Source organism: Talpa occidentalis, unplaced genomic scaffold (genome assembly GCF_014898055.3).
Source record: "Talpa occidentalis isolate TD23 unplaced genomic scaffold, MPIMG_talOcc4v2.1, whole genome shotgun sequence".
Taxonomy (NCBI): Eukaryota; Metazoa; Chordata; class Mammalia; order Eulipotyphla; family Talpidae; genus Talpa; species Talpa occidentalis.
Window position 1 is genome coordinate 153,466,970 of NW_026555331.1, and position 24,347 is coordinate 153,491,316.

A 24,347-nucleotide genomic window follows, 5' to 3' on the forward strand; every position below is an offset into this window, starting at 1 on the left:
CGGCAGCGCGGGGCCGGGTCGCCGAGCGGGCCTGGCTGGGAGCTGAGCGTCCGCGCGCCTGGCAGGCCCCGGGGCCCCGACCGGGCCGGCGGCGGCGGCTGCTCGCAGGCGGCCACACTCGCGCTCACGGACCAGGAGGTCGGGCCCCGCTTGTCCGCAGGGGGCACGGCCGCGCTTCGACGTCGTGGCCGCGTTTCCTGTACCCCAGGCGAGGCCGCCACCTGCGGACATGCTCGCGGCGCTCTGACGTTCACGCGGCCTTTTTAAAGGGGCAAAACCCCCGCCGGCCCGACCCCAGCGACGCGAAGGCGGTTCCGAGCGGTCCGGGGCGCGGGCGGTGACGTCGCCGCGGCAGCCGGTTCCGAGCGGTCCGGGGCGCGGGCGGTGACGTCGCCGCGGGAGCCGGTCCCGAGCGGTCGGGGGCGCGGGCGGTGACGTCGCCGCGGGAGCCGGTCCCGAGCGGTCGGGGGCGCGGGCGGTGACGTCGCCGCGGGAGCCGGTTCCGAGCGGTCGGGGGTCGCGGGCGCTGACGTCACCGCGGCGCGCGGGGCGGGCGCCGTCACGTGTCCCGCGGGCGCGCGCTCGGGCGGAGGCGGCGGCCGCCACCGCGCGCGCGGCAGCTGCGTTTCCTCGCGGGCCGCCTCCTCCGCGGCGGCCCCGGCGGCTCGCACCGGGCGGTGGCGGCAGGGAGGATGCCCCAGCCCCCGGCCCAGAAGGCCGCCATCCTGCGCCGCCGGCGTCGGGGTGAGTAGCGGGCGGCCCGGCGGCGCGGAGCCCGCGCGGCTTCCGTCCGTGCCCTCGGCGCCCCGGCCGCGGCCTCCGCCGCCCCTGAGAGAACCGCGCCCCAAAACGCGCCGGAGGGGCGCCCCGCTCCCGGAGCCCCGGCGCCCCGCGGCGTGTGACCCGGCCCGGGAGCGGGCCCGCGGCGCGGCGGCGGGCGGGGAGGGGCGGCCGCGCGGCTGTTGGTTTCTGTCCTCAGAGGAGGCCGCCGGGAGCCGCGGGCTCGGCCCGGCTGGGCGGCCTCCAGCGCCGCGTCCGTCCCGGCGCTTTCTCTGCCCCGTCCCTGAGAGAAGCGCCCCGCGAGCCCGGCCCGGCGCTGTCCGCGGGGCTCTCCCACGAGGGCTGCCCGGGGCGCCGCAGCCTCGTCCCGAAGGTGCCGTCCGGGGCCGGGCGGGCTCGGGAACGCGGGCGGGCGGCCGGCTTCGGAAGCTGGGGCGTGTTTGCGTGACCGGAAATCTGCCCCGGGAGCCTGACGCCCGTTATCAGCAGCCGCCTTGTTACCTGCGGGCACTTTGGTTTGTGCGGGGCCGTCCCCCTGAAGTCGCGGTTGCCGAGCGCCTGTCCAGCTGCTCGCGAGGACGCCCCGGTGTCTGGTTGGTTGGCTTTTATTTAATATAAAATGAAATCGTCACGTTGAATATGCTCCGCTCTGCTCCTGTGCGAACACAGCACCGTTCCTCTTCTCCGTCCCAGGCCTAGGCCAGGCTTGAAGGGCTTTCTTTTAAAACTCCACTCCCCATTTACCTGAAAATACTGTATATTGACATCTGCTGCATCTTAAGAAAAACAGAAAGCTCTTAACATCTTCTGACGGGTCTGTGCTCCTTGCCATTTGGGTTCTATGCTTCTGTTTCGTGTTTTGTTGGTGCTTTTTTTGTTGTGCTAAAACAGCATCCTCCTTGGTCAGAGCCCACCTGGTTCTCATAGGATTAATCCCTCCCATCAGCTCATCTGGCCGAGGTGTAGTCATTGTAGCCAACCATTTGCTTACTATTCTGTTTAGAAAATTTAAACTAATACGTGTTGCAGTTGCCCACTGCTTGAACTTTTTGTTTGAAATATTTCAATTTGGCCACGGACGTCTGAATCTTTAAAGCCAAGTGCCTTCCTGAAGAAGCGCAGCTGCTGTTCAATGTGAAGCTAGATCCCAGCTGTGCCAGCCAGAGACTCAAGCTATGCATTGATACAAGTTAATTTTGAAGAAACTACATGGTCTCTTAATCTGTTTATAAACTGTGCTACCCAAATTTGGCCCTGGAAATTTTTCCCTTGGCTGACCTTTAAAAATCTTGTTTCAACATAACTATGAATTCACACTAAGTTAGTAAAGATCCCGTGTACTCCTCCACCCAGTTTGCCCTTTAGTTACATCTTACATAACTGGAGTACGATGTAAAACCAGGAACTGGACAGTTCTTTGAGAAATTTTCTCAGGTTTGTATATTACGCAAAATCAGTTTCTTCACACTTGTTTTTGCGTAGTTTGTACATCACTTCACAACTTAAAGGATTTGCTTTAGGATAAGCCTGAGCTTTTCTCCTGACTTAGTCCTTAGGGCTTTTGTCCTTAGAGAAAGTGAGATTACTATCAGAGTGTAAAAATTTTTAAGGCCCCGTGCCAGGTCTTACTACTTTTTTGAAAGAGCTTTCAGTATATGATTTCTCTCTAATGTGTCATTTAACTCTTGTACTTCAGTGGGTATTAGGGGGAAAAAAATGCTAGTTTGAGAGAGAAAAATCTCATTTTATTTGCATGTCTTTGCTATTTATCAAAACTGTAGACTTTTCCATATGTATTTCCAAGATTTATCCAGGTTGTTTTATTTGTTAATAGTTCAAAAAATGCTGTTTGTAGACTCCCAGCTCCAGCATCACCGAATAGAAGAGGGTTTCTCAAACTGGCGCTCTGACACTTTGGGCAAAATGATTGTGGATGGGACTGTGCCCTGTAGGGTGTGGCGCCATATCCTGGCCTCTTCCTACCACATGCTAGTAGGCTTTCCCTATTGTGATGACTAGAAAGTTTTCTGGATACTGCCAAAAGTGCCTGAGGGGTGCCAGAGTTTCCCAGATGTTGTCGAGTAGGACCTGGCTGGAGTCAAGGCAGTGGGTTTCAAGCTGGAAACATGACTTCACTGGCACAGTCGTTGAGTCCCCCCTCCCTGCCCGCCCTGCCACTATACTCACCCTCCAACATCCATTGAATTCTGCCATCTGAAGATTTGTAAGGTTAACCTCCAACGGAATCTGCATTAATAACGGGGACGCAGAAGTGAGGACAGAGTTAACATGCACAGACACACAGCCCTTGAGGGCAGAGTCCGGGCCTGTGCTGTACCCCGACTCCCTGACATTTTGCATAGCTTTTTGGTAAGAACTGTTCATTTTATGTGCCCCTTTCAGCAGTTGCAACGTGGGGCTGGTGATCAGAGAGCTTCTCGGTTTTTGGATTTTCCTTTCTTCAGGTGGGGGACATGCCCTGGCACTCTCACATCTCCTCTTGGCCGATGCACCCATGTATCTGCTTGGCTTCTGGCTACTCTTGAGTTTATGACCGTGTGTTGACAAGCTAGCTAGTTTTGTTGGGATGGAGAAAAAGACAGCTCCAGTCAGAACATTTCCCGAGCATGCCCAGCCACCTGGAGTCAGAATGGAATGATGAATGACAGCTCATAAGGAGGTTGGCTGTAGGTAGCAGATCATGCAGTTGCAGACATGTCGGCCCAAGGGCTCCCAGGCCGAGCGTGTGTGGTGCACAGTCCTTGGGAGGCTTGCTTCCTTCCTGTTTCCTTGCGGCCATCTAAACCAGGGAGAACTGCTGCTTTCTGCTTGGCACTGCGCCAGAGGGCTCCACAGACTGCTGCTCGCCCCTACTGGCCCGCGGTCCCTTACCAAGCAGTTGTCCAAGGGTGTGAGTACTTGGAGAGAGGAGCTTCATTAATATCCCAGGGGCGTCGGAGGATTGCTCCTGGGGGCATGTGATGTTTGGAATTTGCCTGGAGCCTTTCCTAACTCAGTCATCTCCTTGTGCGGGATTACGGAGGACTTTGACGGCAGTGTTTTCTTCCAGTCGTCCAGAGTGGGTCCGGAATGAGAAATGACAATGTGTGGGTTGTCGTCACCTGCTCATTTCCCAGGGCTTGTGGGAAGGGAGCTGTTGTCCTCCGTGCTTGTACTCACCTGACTGAGGTACAGTGGAAGGAACTAACAGACGCTTGCTGTTTGAAATTTGGGGTTACCGATGAGGAAACAGCCAGAGACTATGGAAAGGTAAATGCGTAGCATTGAAGGTAGACATTTTAAACTTCATTAAATATAATGAAAATCATTTTGTAGGTGAAAGAAAATGAAAGCTCTGCTGTTGAGTTGGTTAGAATTATCTTACTAGTCTGGTAAAAACAGTCCCATGAGTTTCAGACTAGACACTGGTTTACAGCGGGAAAGCAAGTTTTCAAGTTTTAGAATATTAGTGTTCAGATTTTATTCTCAAAGTTTTAACAAATTAATGGAGTTAAAAGGGTTTTTCCATTCAGTGTGCTACAATCTCCTTTGCTTCTGAGTTTAAAAGAAGTTCATCACGTTTCATTCAGAGCTTTAAAAAGATTTAATCCTCTCCAAATTTGTTTTTTATATTTTAAACTAGGAAGTTTTTTTCCTAACAATGTTTACTTTGATTATTAGAGAAATACATTTTTTTATAGAAGGTGTTTTAAGTAAAAAAAAAAAGGATAAAGCAAATGGTCCCTGAGTCTTACTAATTTTCCCATAATTACTGATAACAGTATAACTTCATAGTATTGAGATTAAAAGTGAGTCATGGAATATATATCAAAGCATTACTAGTGGAACTAGTGGAGAGTTTCAGGTGATTTTTAATTTTCAACTTTTCACTTATCTGTATGGTCTTTTTTTTTTTTTTTTTTTTTTTTGGCGCAGTAGCCGAGCCGACAATCTAACCCCGGCACCTTGAATGGGGCCTGGCAGATGGCACTCCTGTTGTGTGCCCGGTATTCGCCTTTTTTTAGGGTTATTTAATGATCTTGAGGAGAGAAAGCTTGGATTGTTCAGGTCACTTGACGGGCTGTGCCTGGCAGGTGAGTGGAGCGCGAGTGACAGCCAGATGTCGTCCTGGCGCGTCTCTTGACTGAACCCCAGGCGCACAGCCGGGGCTGGTGCTGTCTGGGGGAGCCTGAGAACCTCTCAGAATGGGTCTTCGTAGCTCACTCTCGTGCTGTTGAGAAAATCCCTCGTTCTGACCTAATGACAACACTGGAATTTAAATGGAATGATAGCCCATGAGATTTTAAATCTTTGTGACCTAAACAGTTTGCCGCAAAGCATTTTTTTAATAACCACCGTGGGTGTTCCCCGTAGCAGCAAGTTTGTTTTTTGAGTGGACCAAAGCTTTGGTGCTTGGTGTTTGGATATACATTATCCTAATTGACTGCATTGTGTGAGAGTGCAAGGCTGTCTTTGCCCAGAGAGAGGAAGTCTAGCTTCTAGTCCTGTCTCCTGCTGCTCTGGTTCCTTCCTACCTAATGGGTATCAGATTTTTTTTCACTGGTTTATGGGAGAATTTTGGAAACCAGCACAACATTATGCTTTGTTCTTCCTTCGTTGTGCCCTAAGTGGCTGTGTGTGTGTAACGTCCTAGGTAGGTTTCTTCTGTGTTCCTCTGCTCTGTCCCCCTGGCAGCCTGTCCCGCATGGTGACACAGTTCTCTCTCTGCCCCTCACAGCCGAACGGCCTGCATTTGCCTCGGCGTCTTTTGCTGTCCATTTTTTGTTTTCATAGAATTCAGTTTCTCATTTCTGTATTTCCGATTTTCAGCCATAGCTGTGAAAGTTTTGCTGACTTGCAGATAATAGAGGAGGTAAACCCTGTTTTCTTCTTCTAACCCTTGTTTCATCTTTTCAATTGTTACAAATAGAAGAAAACAGTCCCAAGATGGAGGGAGTCCTTCCTGCTGGGACCTCAGCCAGACTTCACTCCTGATCTCACGGCAGGGTCAGCCTCTCCAAAAAGTGTCCCCTGAACCCATCAGCACGGTGTTCCTAAGCTTGCCCCGCGCGGCCATCTGCATGAGGCCCCTGCCGTCCGTGCGGGAAGGGCTTTCTGAAGCCGTCTTTTCTTTGGCCAAAAGCCTGTCTCACCTTCTTGTGTAGGTCTGTGAGGACCTCCGCTGAGGGGGCCCTTGCAGGACCTAGAGGGCTGCTGCTGGTCACTTGATAAAGCCAATTCGATCTCTAGATTTTGTTTTTGACCAATATTTGAGTATGGCGTTTGTGTCAGCTTTGTGTCGCTCAGTGCTGTGCCCGATGCGTGGACCGGCCTGCTTGTGTCCTTTCCATGTGGCCAGTTTCCCCAATACATTTAGCAAAAAGTCCCTTCCTCGCTGACGTGATGTCTCTCCATGTAAGAACTTTCTGTGTGTTACTGGGTCTGTGGACCCACCTGTCTCCTGGGGCGAGAGCCTGCGCCACGTAGCCACCCTGGGAGATGCCCAAGCCCGCTCGCCGCCGCCTGTTGTGCTTGTTCCTCCTCCACGTGAGCTTTGTGACCACCTTAGCGGAGTCACTGGCGGGACTATGACTCGGGGTCCTGCTGTGGAGGGTGCGGGACCTCTGTCATTTTTCAAGTCCTCTTTGGGGGCTTCCAGAAGTGGTTTTCCTCGTATTTCGGACCTTTCTTGTTGCGTTTGGGCGCCGTATTTTATCTGAAGCTTTTTGCGTTATTCGTGCATGAGACGGGCTCTGGAGGAGGCTCGGGCTTTTGAGGTTCGAGGGGAATGTCGTTCTCATGTCCTAAAGCAAATCTGGAAGATTTGCTGCTCTCAGCGGTGCTCTTGAGTGCTCTGAGTAGCATCAGGGCCAGCTCTCCTGGGGGCCGTGGGCCCCGCGCCGCCCCCTCCTGGTTGTCTCTGGGGAACTCGCGGCTTCATTCCTTCTGCGGTGCTTGGGCTTTCCGGCTTCTGTTGGAACCCGCGTAGATGCGACTAAGCCCTGCTTCCCTGAAAAGCTAGTCTTCTGTGCTTTCAGGTGGACGGCCCTGGAACTACGCGGGGGCCTCTCTTGAGGTGTGACATTTCCTCTTGCTGAAATCGCAGGCTGAGAAAGGAAGACTGGGGACCTGCTGGCACGCGGGTTTGTCTGCCTGACGGCAGGGGAGGGAAGCTGTCCGCTGGAGCTGGTCGGCCCCCTGCTTCCGCCCCTCCTCGCCTCCTCACGGACACTTGTTTCCCAGTGCCCTGTAACTCGTGGCCATCCGTGCACTGCAGGCACTCTACACGCACGTTGTTCACAGTTGCTGCTAGGCGCTGCCGGACGCGGCGGCTGGGAAGAGGGGGCACGTGCTGCCTGTCCCCCGGGTCCGCTCACCCCGGGTCTGGCGGTGCTCGTGCTCCGGGCAGGTTGCCTGTGGCCACTTGACGTGCTCCGAGGGCGTCTCGTGTTCGCGTTCCAGCCACAACTTCCAGCCCTCCCAGGCCACGCTTGCTGGCACCAAACGCCAACACGGTCACACCACGACCCCTGGCCCAGCACATCCTCACTTTTCTCCTACTGGCCTTAAACCTATGGTTCCTTATCCAGCCAGCGGGGGGGGGGGGGGGGTGTTCCTCTCCTTCCCAGGCTGCTGTCCCTGAGCAACCTGAGACCACGACCCGACAAGAACGAGAGTGCGCTGGCCTCTCCTGAGGATTCATTGACAGGACGCGTTAACCTTTAATTCCTAGAACTCTGGGAAAATACCGAACTGCTGGAGTTTTGACTTCATGAACCGTGCGAGTTTATGATTGAAAGGATTTGTTCCCTGGCTGTTTGTAGTGGTAGCCCTAAGATGTTTGCTGTGGCCTCCTTTTAAAGAACTGCGCCCTGGACGCTGGCGGCGGGGCTTTGCCGGAGAGGACGCGGCGCGAGGAGCGAGGGCGGCAGGGCCGGCTACGTGGTGAGGTCAGACGTTGAACTTGACTTTGGTTTGGATGTTTTAATCCCTTTCCTTAAGCCGTTAAGAACCTGTATTGATATTTTACTAAAAACAGGCATTTGGTTGCTTTTCATTTGGGGGCATTACCTCTTGACCTGTCTGGAAACTACCGGTGTAAAGAGTATTAAGAAATGACCTGACTTTGTACATTTCTCTTGTTTATAGGTTCCTTAATTTACTGGGATTCACTACATTACAAAGCGTTTTCTAAAGAATTATGTCTCCCCCCCCCCCCCCGGCCAAAGATTTATTTATTTATTTACACAAGCGCTGGGTACAGTCAGAAGCACGGGAGGGTGAGAGGAGTCACCAGAGCCAGAGCGGGGAACGGGACAGGCAGACCGACGAAATACACTGCTGAGGGGAGCAGCGGGTGCGGCAGGAGAGGTCTGTAGCGCCTAAAGAATTGTGTCTTGAGGAGAATAATGCCTGCTCCACAGAGTCGCTGACTGGATACGTTTTACGGGTCAAGGACCAAGGACTCTTGATAGGGAGTTACTGCAGGGAGGATAACCCGGGCCGGGCTCTGTGAGGAAGCTGCGCGGAGTTGGCCAAGTCCTTTGGGTGAGATCTTGAGGGGAAAAGTGTTTCCTTTGGCCCCTAGGGGCCGGCTGCGGAGGGAACCTGAGAGCAGGTCAGGGAGCAGGTGGGACGCAGCCTCCCGCTTTATCACAGAGAACTTGGTTGAATGAGCGAAACTGGACAGCGAAAGCTTGTTCTCCGCGCCTGTGAGCCGCCCTCCTCCTCCTGACAGTGCTGTCGAGACGAGGGAGTCAGGATTTCCCCGCACGCATTTAGGCCCTGCCCGGCACGCACGTCGACAGCCGTGGAGGGTACATGTTTCCACCGGTTTCAGCAAACTCCGACTCAGCGTCTGCCGTGTGCCGGCCACTGCCCCAGCTCGGGGCCCCCAGAGCCTGCGCTCCCGCAGGCAGGCAGTCGGGGCGGGCGCCAGGGCGCTGGCTGGCCGCATGGCGTAGGGAGAGCGGAGGAGACGGGTGGTTGCGTTCCCGTTCTGACCGCCGCAGTCTACTCGGGTTCGGCCGAGAAGGCGGGGTTCAGGCAAGGTCCTGCTGGGGGAAGTCGGCTGGAATGAAAGTGTCCTGGGCAGAGGGAAGAACTGGGGCACAGTCCGTAGTCGGGAGTGTGAGCGACACACGTGGTGACACACAGGAGCCCCGTGTGGGACGGCGGAGAGGAAGCCGTGGGCCTTGGGCGCTGTGATGGGGGGTGCGGGTTACCGGCGGGGCGGGAGGGCGTGCGAGGGCCGGCGGGCGCGTGTCCATTCGCATCCTGCACTCCGTTTAGACCTGGAGGAGGAGGAAAACGTTAACAATTGAGTTTCTACCAGATTCATCCTGGAGATCTTTTCGGCACCTTCTGTGTGCCGGTCCCTGGGCTGGGCGAGGGGTGGCGTGAGTGGACGGCGAAAGTCAGCCTCGCTCCGCGCGGGGAAGATGGACTCTTCATGTCACGGGCCGCGGGGCGTCCCCGCTCACTGTCGGCCTCCGGCCGCCAGCCGGGAGGTGCGCGGGGAACACGGTGGGTGGGAAGGAGGCGGAGGTGTCTGACCGGGCGCAGCGGGCCGGGCCACGTCCTCGCCGTGTCTCCTGCGTCGCCGTCGGGGCCCGGATCCCCAGGCCCCGCACCTGCCCGTCCCGGCGGGGCGTGTCTCACCCAGGACGAAGGGCTGCCTGTGTTTGGAGCCGGTGCCTCCAGGGGTGCGTTTACGGCAGTCTGATGCAGGTCGTGATGAGCATCCTTGCGCCTGCTTTTAAGGAAAATATCTTTTGTCATTTCATCACCGGGTAGAAGTTGCTGTAAGAATTGTGGAGATTCTTTTTGTCAGGTTAAGGATTTCCCTCCTCCTAGTTAGCTAAGCATGGAGTGTTGAATTTTAATGAACAGCCTCCACTGATCAAATCCTTGTTTCTCGTGCAGTTTTGTAATGTAGTGGGTGACGCATCGTTCGCGAATTGGACCCACCTTGTATTCCTGACACAAATGCCACTTACTCGTGATGTGTTTAAGAAAACATTGTTGGTTTCAGCTTTAATGTTTCAAGACTTTTACAATGTCTCTGAAATTATCTGTCCCTTCTGTTGTCCTTGTTTTGACTCCAGGGTAATAACCTCCGGAAATGGGGTGGAGACTGTTCTGTAGTGGCATTCTGTAAGCCTGGGTCAGCCTTCCGCGCTCGTCCACGAGAACTCCCTTGTAAAACCCTCTGGAAACGTTCTCGGCGCTAGTTTAGTGTTCAGGCAGCTTAAAGGGCCATCTGGATTTCCAGGCAGCACCGCGCGTTTCTGTTTCTCTACGCGTTTGTCCATTTTACCTACTCTGCGCCTCTGTTTCCTCCCCCTTGCGCATCTCGCAGCGCTGTCCGGGCTTGCTGGGGCCGCCGGGGTGTGCCTGTGTTGGTCTTTTAAAGAATCGACTTTGGCCTCCGGTTTCATCTTCATTTTCTGTGAATGCCTGACCGTGGTAGTGTTCTTTTAATTTCACTGAGTTTATTCAGTTTTATTTTTCTAACTCATCGCTTTGTGTTCCGTGTTTTCTAACTTGACCACCCAGGGCTGTCCACTGCGCTTTGGCGTCACCCACTGGCTTTGAAAAGCAGCGTCTTCGCGCTCGGGCTCCGGGTGGGCAGCCCCGCGCGTGTCCTCATTTCTGTAGCTCGCTTTTTGTCACGGTGGGGTCTGAGGTGGGCTGGGGGCCTGGGGGCTGTGCCAGGTAGACTGGCGGGGCCTGGGTGGGCCCCTGGGGGGGAGGAGAGGACTTTACCCTCTCGCCCACTGCCCGTCCCAAGGTGGGCGGTGCTCGCTGTTCGGTTCAGCTTGGTCACCCTGGCCGAGGGGCCTCTCCAGAACCCATCGAAAATCACACACACACACCCCCCACCGCACCGGCCTGCGTGGTCTTTTCTCCTCAGCACTAACATTCAGCGTCCCTGCCGTGGGCGTCGCTTCTGGCCCGGGAGGGAGGCTGGGAGCAGACGTGCTGTGGCGGGAAGGACAGGGCACCGAGGGTGAGGGCACAGCTGGGCAGCCGGTGGTGGTGGAAGGATTTGGATTTAAAATTGAAGCTGTCATTCTCCCAGTTTTGGTGAGATCGGGTGGGGCGTGTGACTTAGGGGGAGCATGAATCTAGAGGTTTTGAAGCTGGTTTGAAGGGTTCTGGACACCACCCAGTGCGCTGGGGCTGGGGCCCAGGGATACGGGAGCCCAACAGCGTGTCCTCTGACTGCTGTGTCGGGGGAGGGACTGCCTGGCCTGCCGCCCTCTCGGAGCCTGTTGCTCTGGCTCCCTTCCATTCCGTTCTCAGGGTCAAGGAGGCCACAATGGAAGCGAAGGGACTGGGGTGCTTTGGGGAGGACAGTAGCCGTTCTGGAGGCGAGGGACTGGCTCTGGATGCGCTGCCTAAGAGGTCGGGCACCCGTGGGGACAGCCTTGTAGTGGGGGTGCTTCCTGGCCTCGGGGGAGGCTTTGGTTTTGTTGTTTATTTGCCTACTCCCCAAGCGGATCTTTTAGGAACTAACAACGGCTGTTTTAGGTGAAACCTGGTTCACTTGAACGCTGCTCTGCGTTCTTTGCGGCGCTGCTGTCTCTCCCTCTGCGGGAGGGCCCTTCCCCTGGCTCAGGGGACGCGTCTTCTCACGCACGGTCTGCTTTGCCGGGCTGCCCCCGCGTGAAGAACGCCCGAGCTGGCGCTGCCGGCTCCCCTCCCCCTCCCCCTCCTTCTTTGCGCTGGAGTCTTTTCCAGCAGCCTCTGGTGTACCGTGGGGCAGACTTTAGTTCGAGTGCTGTTTTTTAAGCTTCTGCACCGCATCAGCGAGGTCACTACGACTGGGCAGTAGACAGTCAAGGAACTGAGCTGTTTACCGACTGCTTTATAAAACTGCTCAGCTTCTGAAGGGAGAGTGGCTGGATGTTGATTGGGGATGGATCATCCTGCAGAGAGGCTGTCTGCATGGCGTGGCTCTCTAGGTTGCTTTCTCCTGCGCGTCCGCAGCCCTGTGCGCGCCTCTGCCCGCCTGCTGAGTGAGACTGCGCCCCGCGCCCTCGGAGGGCGCCCGGGGTGCCTCGGGGCAGTGCTGCTGCTCAGCTCATTATTTGGGGCCATCTAAGAAGGACGATGGACTTATTTGAACTCTTCTAATTATGCTTTTGAAATGTAACCGCTGGATCTAGAGCAGGCGTCACAGCGGGTTTAATCTTTGCTCGGGAAATGGAACGATTTTATCGCGTTGCTTGTTTTTAATAGATTTTTACGACCCTTGGGGGTAAGGGAGGCTCCGAGGGTCACGGTGAAAGGACCAGGACGGCCTGTCGCCCCACGTAGCGGCTGTATGGCCCGCGCCGGTGAGAGCCCGGGGAGGGAGGACCCGCCTGAGCCTGCGGGGATGGAGAAGGGTCCGTCCCTGGTCTGCCGGGCGCCGACCCGCGGGCCTGAGGCTTCGTTGTTGAGTCCCTTCTTTTTCTGCTCAGTGACCTGGCGCACTGCTGGGGATCGGCTCAGGCGCTGCCCTGTGGCTTGGGCTTGCCGGCTGCGGACTGGGCGAGTGATTCGCGGATCACGGGGTGTCTCACCGCCTGCCCTTCTCTTTCAGGAAACTGAAGATGGCCCCCCCGCGAAGCTAGGTCTAGGATGGGAAGCGTCACCGCACGCTACTTCTGCTACGGATGCCTTTTCACCTCGGCCACCTGGACCGTTCTGCTTTTTGTCTATTTCAACTTCAGTGAAGTGACTCAGCCACTTAAGAATGTGCCCATCAAGGGGTTTGGGCCCCACGGGCCATTCCCCAAAAAAATCTACCCCCGTTTCACTCGGGGTCCCGGTCGAGTGTTAGAGTCGCAGTTCAAAGCCGGCAGAGTGGACGGCGCGCCGGCGGATGGAGACCCCGCGAGAGGCGGCGTGAAGTTCTCCGAGCTGGGTGAGTGCGGGTGCTGCTCGGGTGGAGCGCCCCTGAGTCCCGCGCTGCGCGGCCGCGGGAGCCTGTCCTCGCTTTCCCCGCGGATCTAGCTCGCGTGCTCTGGCGGGGTCCTGCGGCTTCTGCAGACTTAGTGGCGAGTGACAGCTGGCGTGTCCAGGTCTGACGGCCTGTTCGGGTCCCCGGGAGGAAACGAGCAGTCAAGTGGCTGGAAGGAAAATGGAGCTTGTGGCCGAAGATGCTAGCTGCCGGCATTATTTAACAAAGGGAAGAAATAGTTGACAGGTGACTTGGCTTGTAACATGACCTGAGAGGCCGAGTGAAGGAAAGCAGAACGCGGAGCAGAGAACAGAGGGCTCGCGGCCAGTAAGATGACCACTTACCCCTGAGGTCTGGGACAGAGCGTGTGTGAAAACTCATGAAATCTTAGTGCAAAATAAACTTTTTTCTCAAAAAGTTACACTCGGAAGCAAGAACCCCCGTGCATGTCTTTGCCACTGTAGTCCTCGAGCCCTCTCTGCGAACATTTTACGTTCGGGGTAAGTGAGCCGAGTCGAGCCCCTGCAGCCTGTGCGCAGCGCGCTGCGGCGATGAGCCACAGCCAACGGAAAGTTGAAAGTGGCCTCTCGGCTCCAACCCGCAGTCACTGACAGACAGTGGAAGCGGCTCCTCCGGGGCTGGCCGGGCTCGGGCGTGCCCTCCCCTGAGCGGGCAGCGAGAATAAGCCAGGGGCCTTCCCCGGGGTTCAGTCCCAGCTCACGCGGGACACCGCCGAGGGCTGAGGGGAGGGCTCGGGATCTCCCCCAACGCGCGCGGTGTCGCTGTGACTCGCGGCGGTCGGACCGCACCATGCGGTGGTGCTGCCTCCGCCCTGCGGGCCGCCCCGCTGCGGTGTGAAAGCCGCCGAGTTCAGTTTTTTCTTAAAACCCGCCCATAAACGAGACACGGTCTCTGTACCTGACTGTCAGCAGAGCGCCCTCCAGGCCCGTCCGCGGCACGCTCGGCAGAGTTCCTTTCTCAGGGTAGAGCAGCGCGCCGCGCAGGTGACGCCATCTGCCGGGCAGAACGTGACATTGTAACAAGAATCTTTTCTCAGGACATCTTTATCAGAAGCTGATCTTCCCGAATTCCGTAGGAGCGAGGCCCCCATTTGGAAACTGATGCACCGAGGAGTATTAATTGATAATCTGATTTGTGCCAGACACGCTGGGTGTTGGGTGCCAGCAGCTTTTATTTATGTTGACGAGGAGACAGTCTCACGCCCTGTGAAGGGGTTCTTTCTGACGGTCTCGGAACCGTTGGAGCAAGAATGTTCACGACAGGGAGAGGGTTAGCCTGTGCAGGGGTTCCTGCCCGGGAGGTTAATCCGAGACCGGACTTGGACTTTCATCAGAAAGGTTTCTCAACGGTCTTGTTTAGGGGAGAGGTTCATCTCAAAACTCGCCTGTACTTGTGGCCTGTGAGTCCACATGGATTAGATGGTAGTTTTTGTGGAAGAAAATACTCGTAAGATCGTGCCTGGTGGGCCGGGGCCGTTTATCCCTAAGGTACGTTTATCCCTAAGGTCTTTCCACTGAGACTGCTGCAGGGTCTGCTGCCCTTAGAAGGCGGGGGCCACCCGGGCCGAGAGCCTGCTGCTGCCGGACTGGCGGGGTCGCCTGCCACGGGGCTGCCTCTGACTGCGCCTTTGCTCTCCTGCAGGCATGATTTTCAGTGAACGTGACCAGGAGCTGAGGGACTTGGGCTATCAGAAGCATGCCTTCAACGTGCTTGTCAGCAACCGCCTGGGCTACCACAGAGATGTGCCGGACACCAGGAGTGCAGAGTATGCTTCCCGTCCCTGCGGGCCCGCGCGCCAGGCGAGAGGGTGGTGCTGTTGGCAGCAGCCTCCATGGCTCGGGAGACGGGCCCGCTTAGGCTGCCCCCTGCCATGCTGGAACCAGAGGCCTCAGAGCTTGCTGTGTGGCTTTGGAAATTTAAGACTGTGGGACAAGGGGCCTCCTTGGTGACGCAGGGGTTAAGTCTCAGCGCTGTGAAGCTGTCCGCAGCCCCTGCAGCACGAGTTCCATCCCCAGCCAGGGAGTGAGCCTCAGGGCGCAGCAGACCTCTCCTGTCTCCCCGCTGCTCCGCTCAGCACTGGATTTCAGTCAGTCTGCCTGTTCTGCTCCCCGCTCTGTCTCTGGGGAATCCTCTCACCCCAGGCCTCTGACCTGCACCCCAGCTCTTTATGCACAAATAAATACATCTTTAAAAAAGATTAAAGTTCGTGGAATGAGAAGTGCTCCCTGCACTTAAAAGGAGCCCCTGCGTGTACGCTCGGTGTCCAGCACGTGTCTGTGACAGGGAATTAAAATCAGCGCATTTTACTCCTTTCACTTTCTGTTTCGTTTCTTCAGAGGCTCTTTATTTGCGCGGCTGGTCAGTCAGCCATCCCCACACAGGCCTTTGTGAGCATCTTCTCTTTGCTACATGCTCTGCTAGGCCTGAAGGACATGGGAGAGGTGGTCCCTGCATCCCCAGGACTTAAAAGTCTGATGGGGGAGGTGGCGGCGCGGGCGCAGGGTGAGGGCTCCGCTGGCAGCTGGCGAGCTGGGGACCCAAAGCCAGAGCGGGAGGCTTCCCCGAGGGCGAGGTTGAGTGGAGCTGGGTGGCTCGTTGGTTTTTCGCTGTGTGGGGTGTAGCACTGGGGCCGAAACCCCCATAGCTTGTCACGGGCTCGCACAGTTCGCAGGGCTGTAGGGGAGGGCAGGAGGCAGGGCGGGAGGCTCGGGTGCCCGGAGCACACGCAGCTCTGGTTTGCTGTTGCTTGAAGCCAGCTGGCGCCTTACCAAGGGCTGCTTACCTGGGGTCATCCATCTTATCTAGTGAGCAAAATAAAAATTGAAAACACAGAGCTTTATATTTGTTACTTGCTGTTGAAACGATTGAGAAGCTGAACGTCAGCCCCAGGGCTCCGTGGAAAACATGTAATAACTTCCATAAGCAGAACACATTTGTACGGCGGGTACACCAGAAAAGAGAGGTTCGTTTTTCTAATGTTGACTTGAAAATAAGCCGAGTGGCAGGCTGGGACATGTGGCCTTTTCAACTGTTGGCATCTTCTGGTGTGTGCGCGCAGGTGCAGAGACAAGGCCTACCCGGCGGACCTGCCCGTGGCCAGCGTGGTCATCTGCTTCTACAACGAGGCCCTGTCGGCCTTGCTGCGCACGGTGCACAGCGTCCTGGACCGCACGCCGGCCCGGCTGCTGCGGGAGGTCATCCTCGTGGACGATGACAGCGACTTCGGTGAGGGGCCTGCGGGTCGCGGGGTCTGGTGGCTGGCCTCCTCCGGGGCGGACCCGCCGCAGCGCTGCCCGTTCTGTGGGGCGCGTGACCCCAGCGGAGCCACCACCCGCGGGTCGACGCCTGCTCATTGGTTTCAGGTTAATTTCGAAGAAACTGCATGGTTTCTTCCTCTGCTTACAAACTGCTACCCAAATTTGGCCCTGAAAATTTTCCCCTTGGCTGACCTTTAAAAAATACCTTGTTTCCAAGTCGTATCAGCTCACAGGAAGTCACAAAGAGGTCGGGGTGCCGCTGCACCTGGTGTCCCTCCGTGTTCCCCTCTGAGGTCAGCAGCCTGCAGTGTGCAGGCAGAGATTGCAGGGTGCCGTCATTTCACCCCGGACGTGGGTTTGGCCAGCACCCTGCCATCTGGGTAGCGGCTGCCCCTTAGATCACCCCACTCTCCTCGCCCTGACTCTGTGCGTGGCGTCTTGGAATGTGGCCTCATGCCTGCTCTCCCCAGACCGTGCTCCGACAGCCCTTCAGTCTGAGAGTTGGTGATTCCACACACGTCTTACACACCTTTCTTCACCGTAACATGGATCCTTCCTCAGAACGCTTTCATGTACACACCACAGGAAGCAAGGGGCTTCATTGACGCTATTCATTCAGCTGTCGGCAGCCCTGCGAGAGCTACTGGCCCCCCGTTTCACGTGTGCAGGCGCTAAGGGACTTGCTCCCGGTCCCGTGCAGCTGCGCGTGAGCTGGAAGAGGCCCCTGGCCCCGAGCCCGGCCCCGCGCTCTTCACTACCGCAGCTGAGGGGGGCAGGTTACAACGTGCCGGGCTCCTGCTCCCCACGCCTCCGCTCTCGTCCACAGCAGAGCTGGTGTCCAGTGAACGTCACACGTCATTTGACCATAAAAGACACAGCGTGGCTCCTCTTGGGCCGCGACTCTCATGTGGTCTGCGGCCCGCTCGCTACACACACTCACCTCAGATGTCCTTTACGCCCGGGGGCAGCTGCTCGGACAGTGCAAGTGAGCGGAGAAGGTAGCGGTTCTGGGCAGGCGCTCCGGCCCGCCCCGTCACTTCTCTCCTTTCTCTTCCTTACGGGCGCGTCTACACTGGCCTTTTAAAATAAAGCACAAGGTTCTTCAGTATTGACTTGGCAGTTCGTTGCTACAAGAACCAAATGCAGTGTGAGAGGAGCTGTGAACTCTGTGCCTCTGTGCCTTGACCAATGATGGGCTCTCTGTTGCAGACGATCTGAAGGGAGAACTCGATGAGTATGTCCAGAAGTATCTCCCTGGGAAAATTAAAGTGATAAGAAACACAAAGCGTGAGGGGTTAATTCGAGGCAGAATGATCGGAGCCGCACACGCGACAGGTATGACTTCCTTCCCGGGGTGCTTCTCCAACGGAGGGCGGCCGGTCTGTGCTGGGGCGGGCCTGTGGCCGCGCCTGCTCCCGTCCCTCCTGGCAAGAAGACCCCGGAAGAGGCAGCGAGGGAGGGTTTGATGGGGTCGGTGTCCATTGCCTCCCCAGGAGACGTCCTGGTGTTCCTGGACAGCCACTGTGAGGTGAACGTGATGTGGCTGCAGCCCCTGCTGGCAGCCATCCGTGAAGACCGGCAGACCGTCGTGTGCCCGGTGATCGACATCATCAGCGCCGACACCCTGGCCTACAGCTCGTCCCCTGTGGTGCGCGGCGGCTTCAACTGGGGACTGCACTTCAAGTGGGACCTCGTCCCCCTCTCCGAGCTTGGGGGGCCAGAAGGAGCTACTGCACCGATCAAGTAAGACCCCCTTCTGTCTGCAGGTCCCACTGGGACTGCCGCGAGAGAAAACGTATTTTAGGAGTAACTCCTCCTCTGCAAGGAGCCACGGTGTTGGCCTAGTTCGTCCGCAGAAAATGAGTGCTTCCCGAGCCCTGTGCGCTCAGGCAAGTCCCGAGGAAAGAATGAAGACAGAGACGTCATCTGTGCCCTTGTCCGGGGTGGCTCGGGAGCCAGGTGGTTCTTGGGCCGCGTCCCTGGCCTCAGCCTTTCAGATGCAGTAGCACCCCTACCCAGTTGTGCCCCGATGGTAGCTGTTCGCTAGAGGGCAGACTCTTGAGAACCGGCCTCTGCCACACACTTGAGTCCATCTCCAAGTGTGGACACGTCGCCAGGTCTCCCGTGGGGCCGTTGGTTCCAGCGGTTCTGAGACTGGACTCTCAAGAGGCGCTGAGTGATTCATTTCAGGTGAATTTCTGTCAGGAAAGTGGCCTTCCTCTGCCAGGGGTCTGGTGTGTCGTCGTGATCTAGAAAACGCAGTTGGTGGCCAGCGCGTTCCCCGGCAGTAGATGAAATGTGCCTCGGGGGTGTCCCAGCTGTGTTGAGTTTTTGGAAGGAAACCAGGTAGCCGGCTGGCCTTGCGGGGTCGGTACAGCGCGCCTCTCCTTTTCCAGGTCACCCACGATGGCTGGAGGGCTGTTCGCCATGAACAGGCACTACTTCAGTGAGCTTGGGCAGTATGACAGTGGCATGGATATCTGGGGAGGAGAAAATTTAGAAATATCATTTCGGGTAATTTTTTTGCATGTTCACTTACTGTGTGTTCAGTGGGATAGAATTTGCGTCCAAGGGGCCGTGTCCTCTGTAAACCCTCTGTGACAAATTGCCCGTAACGAATGCCACTTCCCCACGGGATGGCACAAGCGTACAGGAAGCCTTAGCTTTGTAACCTTTAAGAGGCAAGGAGCTGTGATAAAGTGGTAGCTGCGGGTGCGGGACGTTTCAGCAGGCAAGTAATCTAGAGCTTTGTTCTTCATCAGTTTGTCCTACTGGATAATCCTGAAAACACGCGTGTCCATGTGTGTCAGATTGCCCAGCACCGCCCAGGTTCACGCCCGCTCTGGTCAACTGTTACCCCCCATTTCCCTCGCAGAAGTAGCCTAGTGTACATGGCAAGCCTGTCAGCACCCCATGAATGGCTTGCTGAATCCTTCGCAGGCACAGGAACCCCCAACCCGGGGAAGAAAATCACTCCCACAATCTCTGCGGTTGCCGAGGCTGGGCCAGCAGCAGGGGAGTGGGGCCCTGGCGGGGGGTTGGGAGGGGTGGGCCACAGTCTCACAGCCTCCTTGCAGGCGTGCTCACGCCGGCAGCGCCTGTCTACACGTGTCGTCTTCTGTTTTCATGTGTGTACCGACCAGTTTTTCAAAGGCGGTTTTTCCTCTGTAATCCTTAACCATTTTTAAGTTGCATTGATATCATTAGTTCAAGGTAATTAATTGAAATAACTGTAAGGTTACCTCAGAGTCAGGAACAGACTTTAGAGCAGAACTGAGGTCCTGGAGGTCTTCTGGACATTCCGCAGCCCTGTGTAGAAAGCACGCGTGGATGTGCGCGGAGCGGACCCGCCCGGGAGCCTCCTGGCCTGGGCCCGAAGATCAGGTTTCCTGCTTTGCTGAAACTGGACTCTGGCCCCGGGTGGGCAGAGGACAGGGCTAGACTTACCCTTGGGTTTACCTGAGCAGTCGTCTCCAACAAGGGGAAGCCCCGCAGTTTCCTGAGCGCCTGTTACCACAGACTCGCCGCCGGGCGCGCTCACGGCCCTTGCTCCCGGCAGATCTGGATGTGCGGCGGGAGGCTCTTCATCATCCCCTGCTCCCGCGTGGGCCACATTTTCCGGAAGCGGCGGCCCTACGGTTCTCCCGAAGGCCAGGACACGATGACGCACAACTCCTTGAGGCTGGCGCACGTCTGGCTGGATGAGTACAAGGTGCGTGGGCGCTCCCTCCCGCAGGCCGGGGCCAGCCCGCCAGCCCACCCGCTGCTGCACGCTGGCTTGTGTCCGCTTGACCTTTGCTCTTTTTCTCTCATTCCGAGTCTCTAGTTTCCCGACTGGCCACTCCCTGGGAGGTCACAGTTGACTCAGGGGAGACTCTGGTTTACTCCTGGTCCTGCGCGTGACTCCCACAGACCCGGGCCCCGTGGTCCCCCCGCTCCTGTGGCCTCGCACAGCAGGGTCTTACCTTGCCCGCCACGTGCAGCCCTGTAGCAGTGATGCTTCACCCCTCAAAAAGGCGGTGTCCCCAGCCCTGCACTAACCTCCACCTGCCTCGCCAGGGCAGCCGTCGTGGCTGTGGCGGAGGGCGTCCCGTCGCCCACGGTGATCTTGTGTAACCCTCGTCTTGCCTCAGCCCAGGGCGTGGCCTGCGAGGTCGGGCAACGGCTGTGCTACGTGTCGTGAGGCACTTTCCTCCTTGACCAAGACGCCCCCCACGTTTCTCTGCCGATATGGGAGAGGCTCACAGTGGTCTCACTGTTGCCACTAAAGGTTTTTGGTTTTAGAAACTTACTTTTGTTGAAGGCATTTATGTCGCGGCGTGGAAGTCTATGATTTTTAATGAATAGATGTTTTCAATTTTAACTTCTACTAAAGTAGCAGCCGTGACACATCCACAAACCCTTGGGACCCTGGGGCCAGAGTCGGGCCTGCCTGGCTCCCGGAGCCACCCTGCTGGCCTGACGTGGGCGCTGCGTATCCGCCATTACTGAATCTCAGCGCCATCTTCCTTGTCGGCGATGACCAGCTGCGTGAAGGCTTTCCGTGGACATTTTTTGGCCATGTTAAGAAAACACTGACATAAATAATATTTAATCCTCGCATAGAATGACCTAATATTTATTAAAAACAAAAAAATGCCTGTTATCTGACTTTTTTTAAATCCAGGAACAGTATTTCTCCTTGAGGCCCGACCTGAGGACCAAGAGCTATGGAAATGTCAGCGAGCGCGTGGAGCTGAGGAAGCGGCTGGGCTGTAAATCATTCAAGTGGTACCTGGATAACATTTACCCAGAGATGCAGGTGTCCGGGCCCAACGCCAAGCCCCAGCAGCCCATTTTCGTCAACAGGGGGCCGAAACGCCCCAAGGTCCTGCGGCGTGGAAGGGTGAGTGGCGCTGTGGGCGCCCGGCGTTCACGGCCGAGGTGTGCAGTTTCCCGCCGTCCTCTCGGGGGGCGGCTTCTGTGAGGGCGAGTCATTGCTCGCTTCCCAGAAGGCAGACAGGTGGTCCGCACGTGCAAGTACAGAGCGTCGGGGTAACGTGCGGGTGGCCGAGACAGTCGGGCGGCTGTGGACTGCTGGCACCGCTCTGGGCACTGCGCGGCGGGCACGGCCAGGCAGTGCCCAGTAGCCTCGGTGCTCAGTGCCGGAGACCCACCCTTCACGTCTCAGTTTCACGTCGCGTGTAAATTTTAGGGGCCTAGACGTGAACGTGTACGTTCCTACATCACTCCTCAGACTGGGCTTCTGAAGTGGAGTGTGGGTATTGGGGTTGTCTGGTTTCCTCTTGTCACGGAGACGATGCTTCCCAAGGCTCTTTCAGGGAGTTGCCTCCTCTGGCAGTGGAGCAAAACGTCCCCCTTCCTCCAGGCTAAAGACCGTGTGTGTCCTCGCGGCTGAAATCCCCACCGCCCCGGCCCGACGCTTCAGCGCGGGTGTTGCACGGACGGGTGGTGCTGGGCTCTGCCTTTCTTGTTTCCTGGATTTCACTTTTAAGGCTCTTCGGGGCAGAGGTTTTAATTTTCTTCCTTGTGGATTAGTCAGCTTCTGTGTGTCTTGGTACAGGATTAGATTCTGTGCGATGCGCGCGCGGACGCAGTAAAGGGCCGTCTCCTTGGCTTCGGGGCTCCCGCCCTCCCTCCTCTGACGGACAGCCCCTCCAGCCTCCTTTTCTAGCACGAGGGGGCCGCTGGCCTTGTCCTTCCCTGGTGCGGGTTGTGAGTGCAGCCTCTTCGTTACAGCTCTATCACCTCCAGACCAGCAAGTGTCTGGTGGCCCAGGGCCGCCCGAGTCAGAAGGGAGGCCTCGTGGTGCTGAAGGCGTGCGACTCCGGAGACCCCAGCCAGGTGGGTGACGCCTCTGGGCTGGCGGCTGCTGACAGCTCACTCCCGAGGTGGGGGCCTGGGAGTAGCCCCCGAGATCATCTGATAGAACTGCTTTACAGCGCGGCTCTGTCTCCTGGAACACCGTCGTCCTTTCTAGTTACGTAGAATGAACGGGTTAGAGTCGGCAAAGGAGACGCGGCCTTCTGGGCGGGAACATCCCTAGCAAGTGGACGTGCACGTCCTCAGGACACTGCAGCTCAGACACCCCTTTCGTGCGGGTTGGACCTGCTCACCGGCGCCATCGGGTGCTCTCGGAGCTGTGGCGCGGAAAGCGCTGTCCTGGGCAGCCCGTCTGCCTGGCAGCTGCTGTCATGAGACAGAGGCTCTCGGAGTAGTTTGTGCTGACGCCTGGGCGGGGGCTGCTCGTGTCGGCGGGGTGCGTGCTCCACGGGGTTCACGCCCGGTAGCTCAGGTCACGGGGAGGCGAGATGGTGGGATTCGTTCCGGAAGAGGTAAGTAGTTTGGGGGCACGGGCACAGGTGTGGTCTGCCCCGTGCACACTGGCTGCTGGCTCCCACGTGGGGCGTCCGCGCAGGGAACCCCGTCCCGGCGCCGGCAGCGAGCCGGTCCAGCAGGCCTCGGGGGGAGGAGCAGGAGTGCTGAGGAGGGGGAACACGTCCTCCTGCCGTTTGCCCTTTTTGGCCAGTTTAGGCCTTTGTGCCTGGACATAGGCTGAGGCCGTAAGGGAGACGCTGTGAAGGATCACTTTCTAGGGAGACGCCGACGCTGGGGTGTCAGGCTGAAATCCCAAGCTCAGTCCTAGGGAGCGCAGAGCACAGGCCGACGGCGTCACAGCCTGTGGCCGTGGCCGCCCGTCCTGAGCAGGGGCGGCCTGCCCTGCGCCCCGCCGCTCGTGACTCCAGTGTCGGGCTCTTACCCGGCAGCCCCCTGGGTCTGGCCTGCCCTGCGAGGCCCCGCAGACGAGACTCGGGGCGCGGTGCCGTCCGGACCCCGGAGCACAGCGTGGCTTTGCTTTTCTCCTTAGATCTGGGTTTACAATGAGGAGCACGAATTGGTCTTGAATAACCTGCTCTGCTTGGACATGTCGGAGACGCGCTCGTCAGACCCGCCGCGCCTCATGAAGTGCCACGGCTCGGGGGGGTCGCAGCAGTGGACCTTCGGGGTGAGGAGCTGGTGGCGGGAGGCTGGGAGTGTGGCCTAGGGGCCCGGCGCAGCCTGCTGGTGGAGTGGGGTGCTGGGGGAGGTCTCCTAAAATGTTGGCCTCTCCTGGATTGCCTGGCCGCTCTGGCTGTGTTTAAAGCGAACCCCGGTGCCGTCTCCCCCTCGTGCCTTTTCCAGAAGAGCAACCGGCTGTACCAGGTGTCGGTGGGACAGTGCCTGCGCGCGGCCGACCCGCTGAGCCACAAAGGCTACGTCGCTATGGCGATCTGTGACGGCTCCTCCTCGCAGCAGTGGCATCTGGAAGGTTGAGGGGGACCCTGTGGCCTGGATGGGCACCAACAGGCAGTGCGCCTCTGGGTGGCGTGTGCTCGAGGAGGACATGGCACCCCCCTGGGAGGACGAGGGCTGGTCGCCGGTCCTCTGGGTGCTGCAGGACGAGCGGGGAGTGTGGGGCCGACGGGGGAGCCGGAACGCAGCTCCGGTTGGCGCAGAGCGTGAGGCCCGGGGAGTGGACCCCCCTCTCCAGACTGACTGGGGCGCCCCCCAGCCCTCTGAGCAGGGAGCAGCCGCCACCAGCGCAGGGCGCCGCGGAGCAGACGGCTTTGCTTTTAACTGCAGGAAGAGGCATTTACAAGATTATATTTAAGAGGCAGTAACTGTTATAAATTATTTTGTTGAATCACGGTACTCTCTGCATTAGAAATAAAGGATCCTTTGGATGACTTACCTGGCGGTTTCTGGCGTGCTGCCTCTCTGACCCGGCGTCCGGCCTTCCTGGCCTGCGCGCTGCGTGTGACGTGGCCACAAGCTTCTTGCCTTGAACGCTGAAGCCGACGTGTGGGAGCCGGGGTACGCTCAGCAGAGCCTCTATGCAGACGCAGGGCGCCTCAGAAGATGTGCCTCACATACAAAGAGGAACTTACGAATCCTCTGCTGTCGCGCCTGCGTTTCAAGGGAGGTTTTCTTTTTTCTTCATCATTTCCCCTCAGAGCTCCCTTCAGCAGGCCAAGCTGTAGCAGATACGTGTTGGGTGTCGGGCATCCCATCCAGCCTGTTGTCTAGACCAGGTGGCACGGAGAGCAAGCTGGAAGAGCAGGGATGGCACGTTCGACCCAGCAAGCGCCATCATGTCAGCTGGGGCGCGCCCGTGGCCTGACCGCCGGTTCGCGGCAGAGCGCGCCAGAGCAGACAACGCAAGGCCGGCGCTGCTGGCTGCAGGCAAGTCCCTGCACAGCTGAAGGCACGGCTGAGCTGACAGGACGGGAAAGCTCACGCGTGGCTGACAGCGAGGGAAGCTCCCCGGAGCCGTTCAGCAGCCCCGGGCAGGGCGG

General features: G+C 57.7%; 1 protein-coding gene across 3 annotated transcripts; it reads left to right on the forward strand.

Annotated features, from left to right (window-relative positions):
* The first annotated feature begins 662 nt into the window (after positions 1 to 662).
* On the forward strand, positions 663 to 24,333 carry GALNT11 (polypeptide N-acetylgalactosaminyltransferase 11). Of its 3 annotated transcripts, none has more exons than XM_037516134.2 (12): positions 663 to 744; positions 12,374 to 12,697; positions 14,396 to 14,519; positions 15,813 to 15,979; positions 17,221 to 17,346; positions 17,505 to 17,754; positions 18,408 to 18,525; positions 19,571 to 19,723; positions 20,678 to 20,896; positions 21,751 to 21,855; positions 22,880 to 23,017; positions 23,194 to 24,332. In XM_037516134.2, exons 2-12 carry the CDS (start codon positions 12,412 to 12,414, stop codon positions 23,323 to 23,325), a joined length of 1,818 nt encoding a protein of 605 aa, XP_037372031.1. In that variant the 5' UTR covers positions 663 to 744; positions 12,374 to 12,411; the 3' UTR covers positions 23,326 to 24,332. The 3 variants fall into 3 exon arrangements, with proteins under 3 accessions (XP_037372031.1, XP_037372044.1, XP_054548753.1); XM_054692778.1 differs by lacking the exon at positions 663 to 744 and adding an exon at positions 1,218 to 1,373; XM_037516147.2 differs by lacking the exon at positions 21,751 to 21,855 and having other exon boundaries at positions 23,194 to 24,333.
* Positions 24,334 to 24,347: the final 14 nt, after the last annotated feature.

Bases quoted from the DNA above. Each gene is read 5' to 3' on its own strand.
- GALNT11 (XM_037516134.2), top strand. From the start codon at position 12,412: ATGGGAAGCGTCACCGCACGCTACTTCTGCTACGGATGCCTTTTCACC. The intron at 19,724-20,677 runs GTGCGTGGGCGC...TTTTAAATCCAG, and splicing joins TCTGGCTGGATGAGTACAAG to GAACAGTATTTCTCCTTGAG. The intron at 20,897-21,750 runs GTGAGTGGCGCT...TCTTCGTTACAG, and splicing joins AGGTCCTGCGGCGTGGAAGG to CTCTATCACCTCCAGACCAG.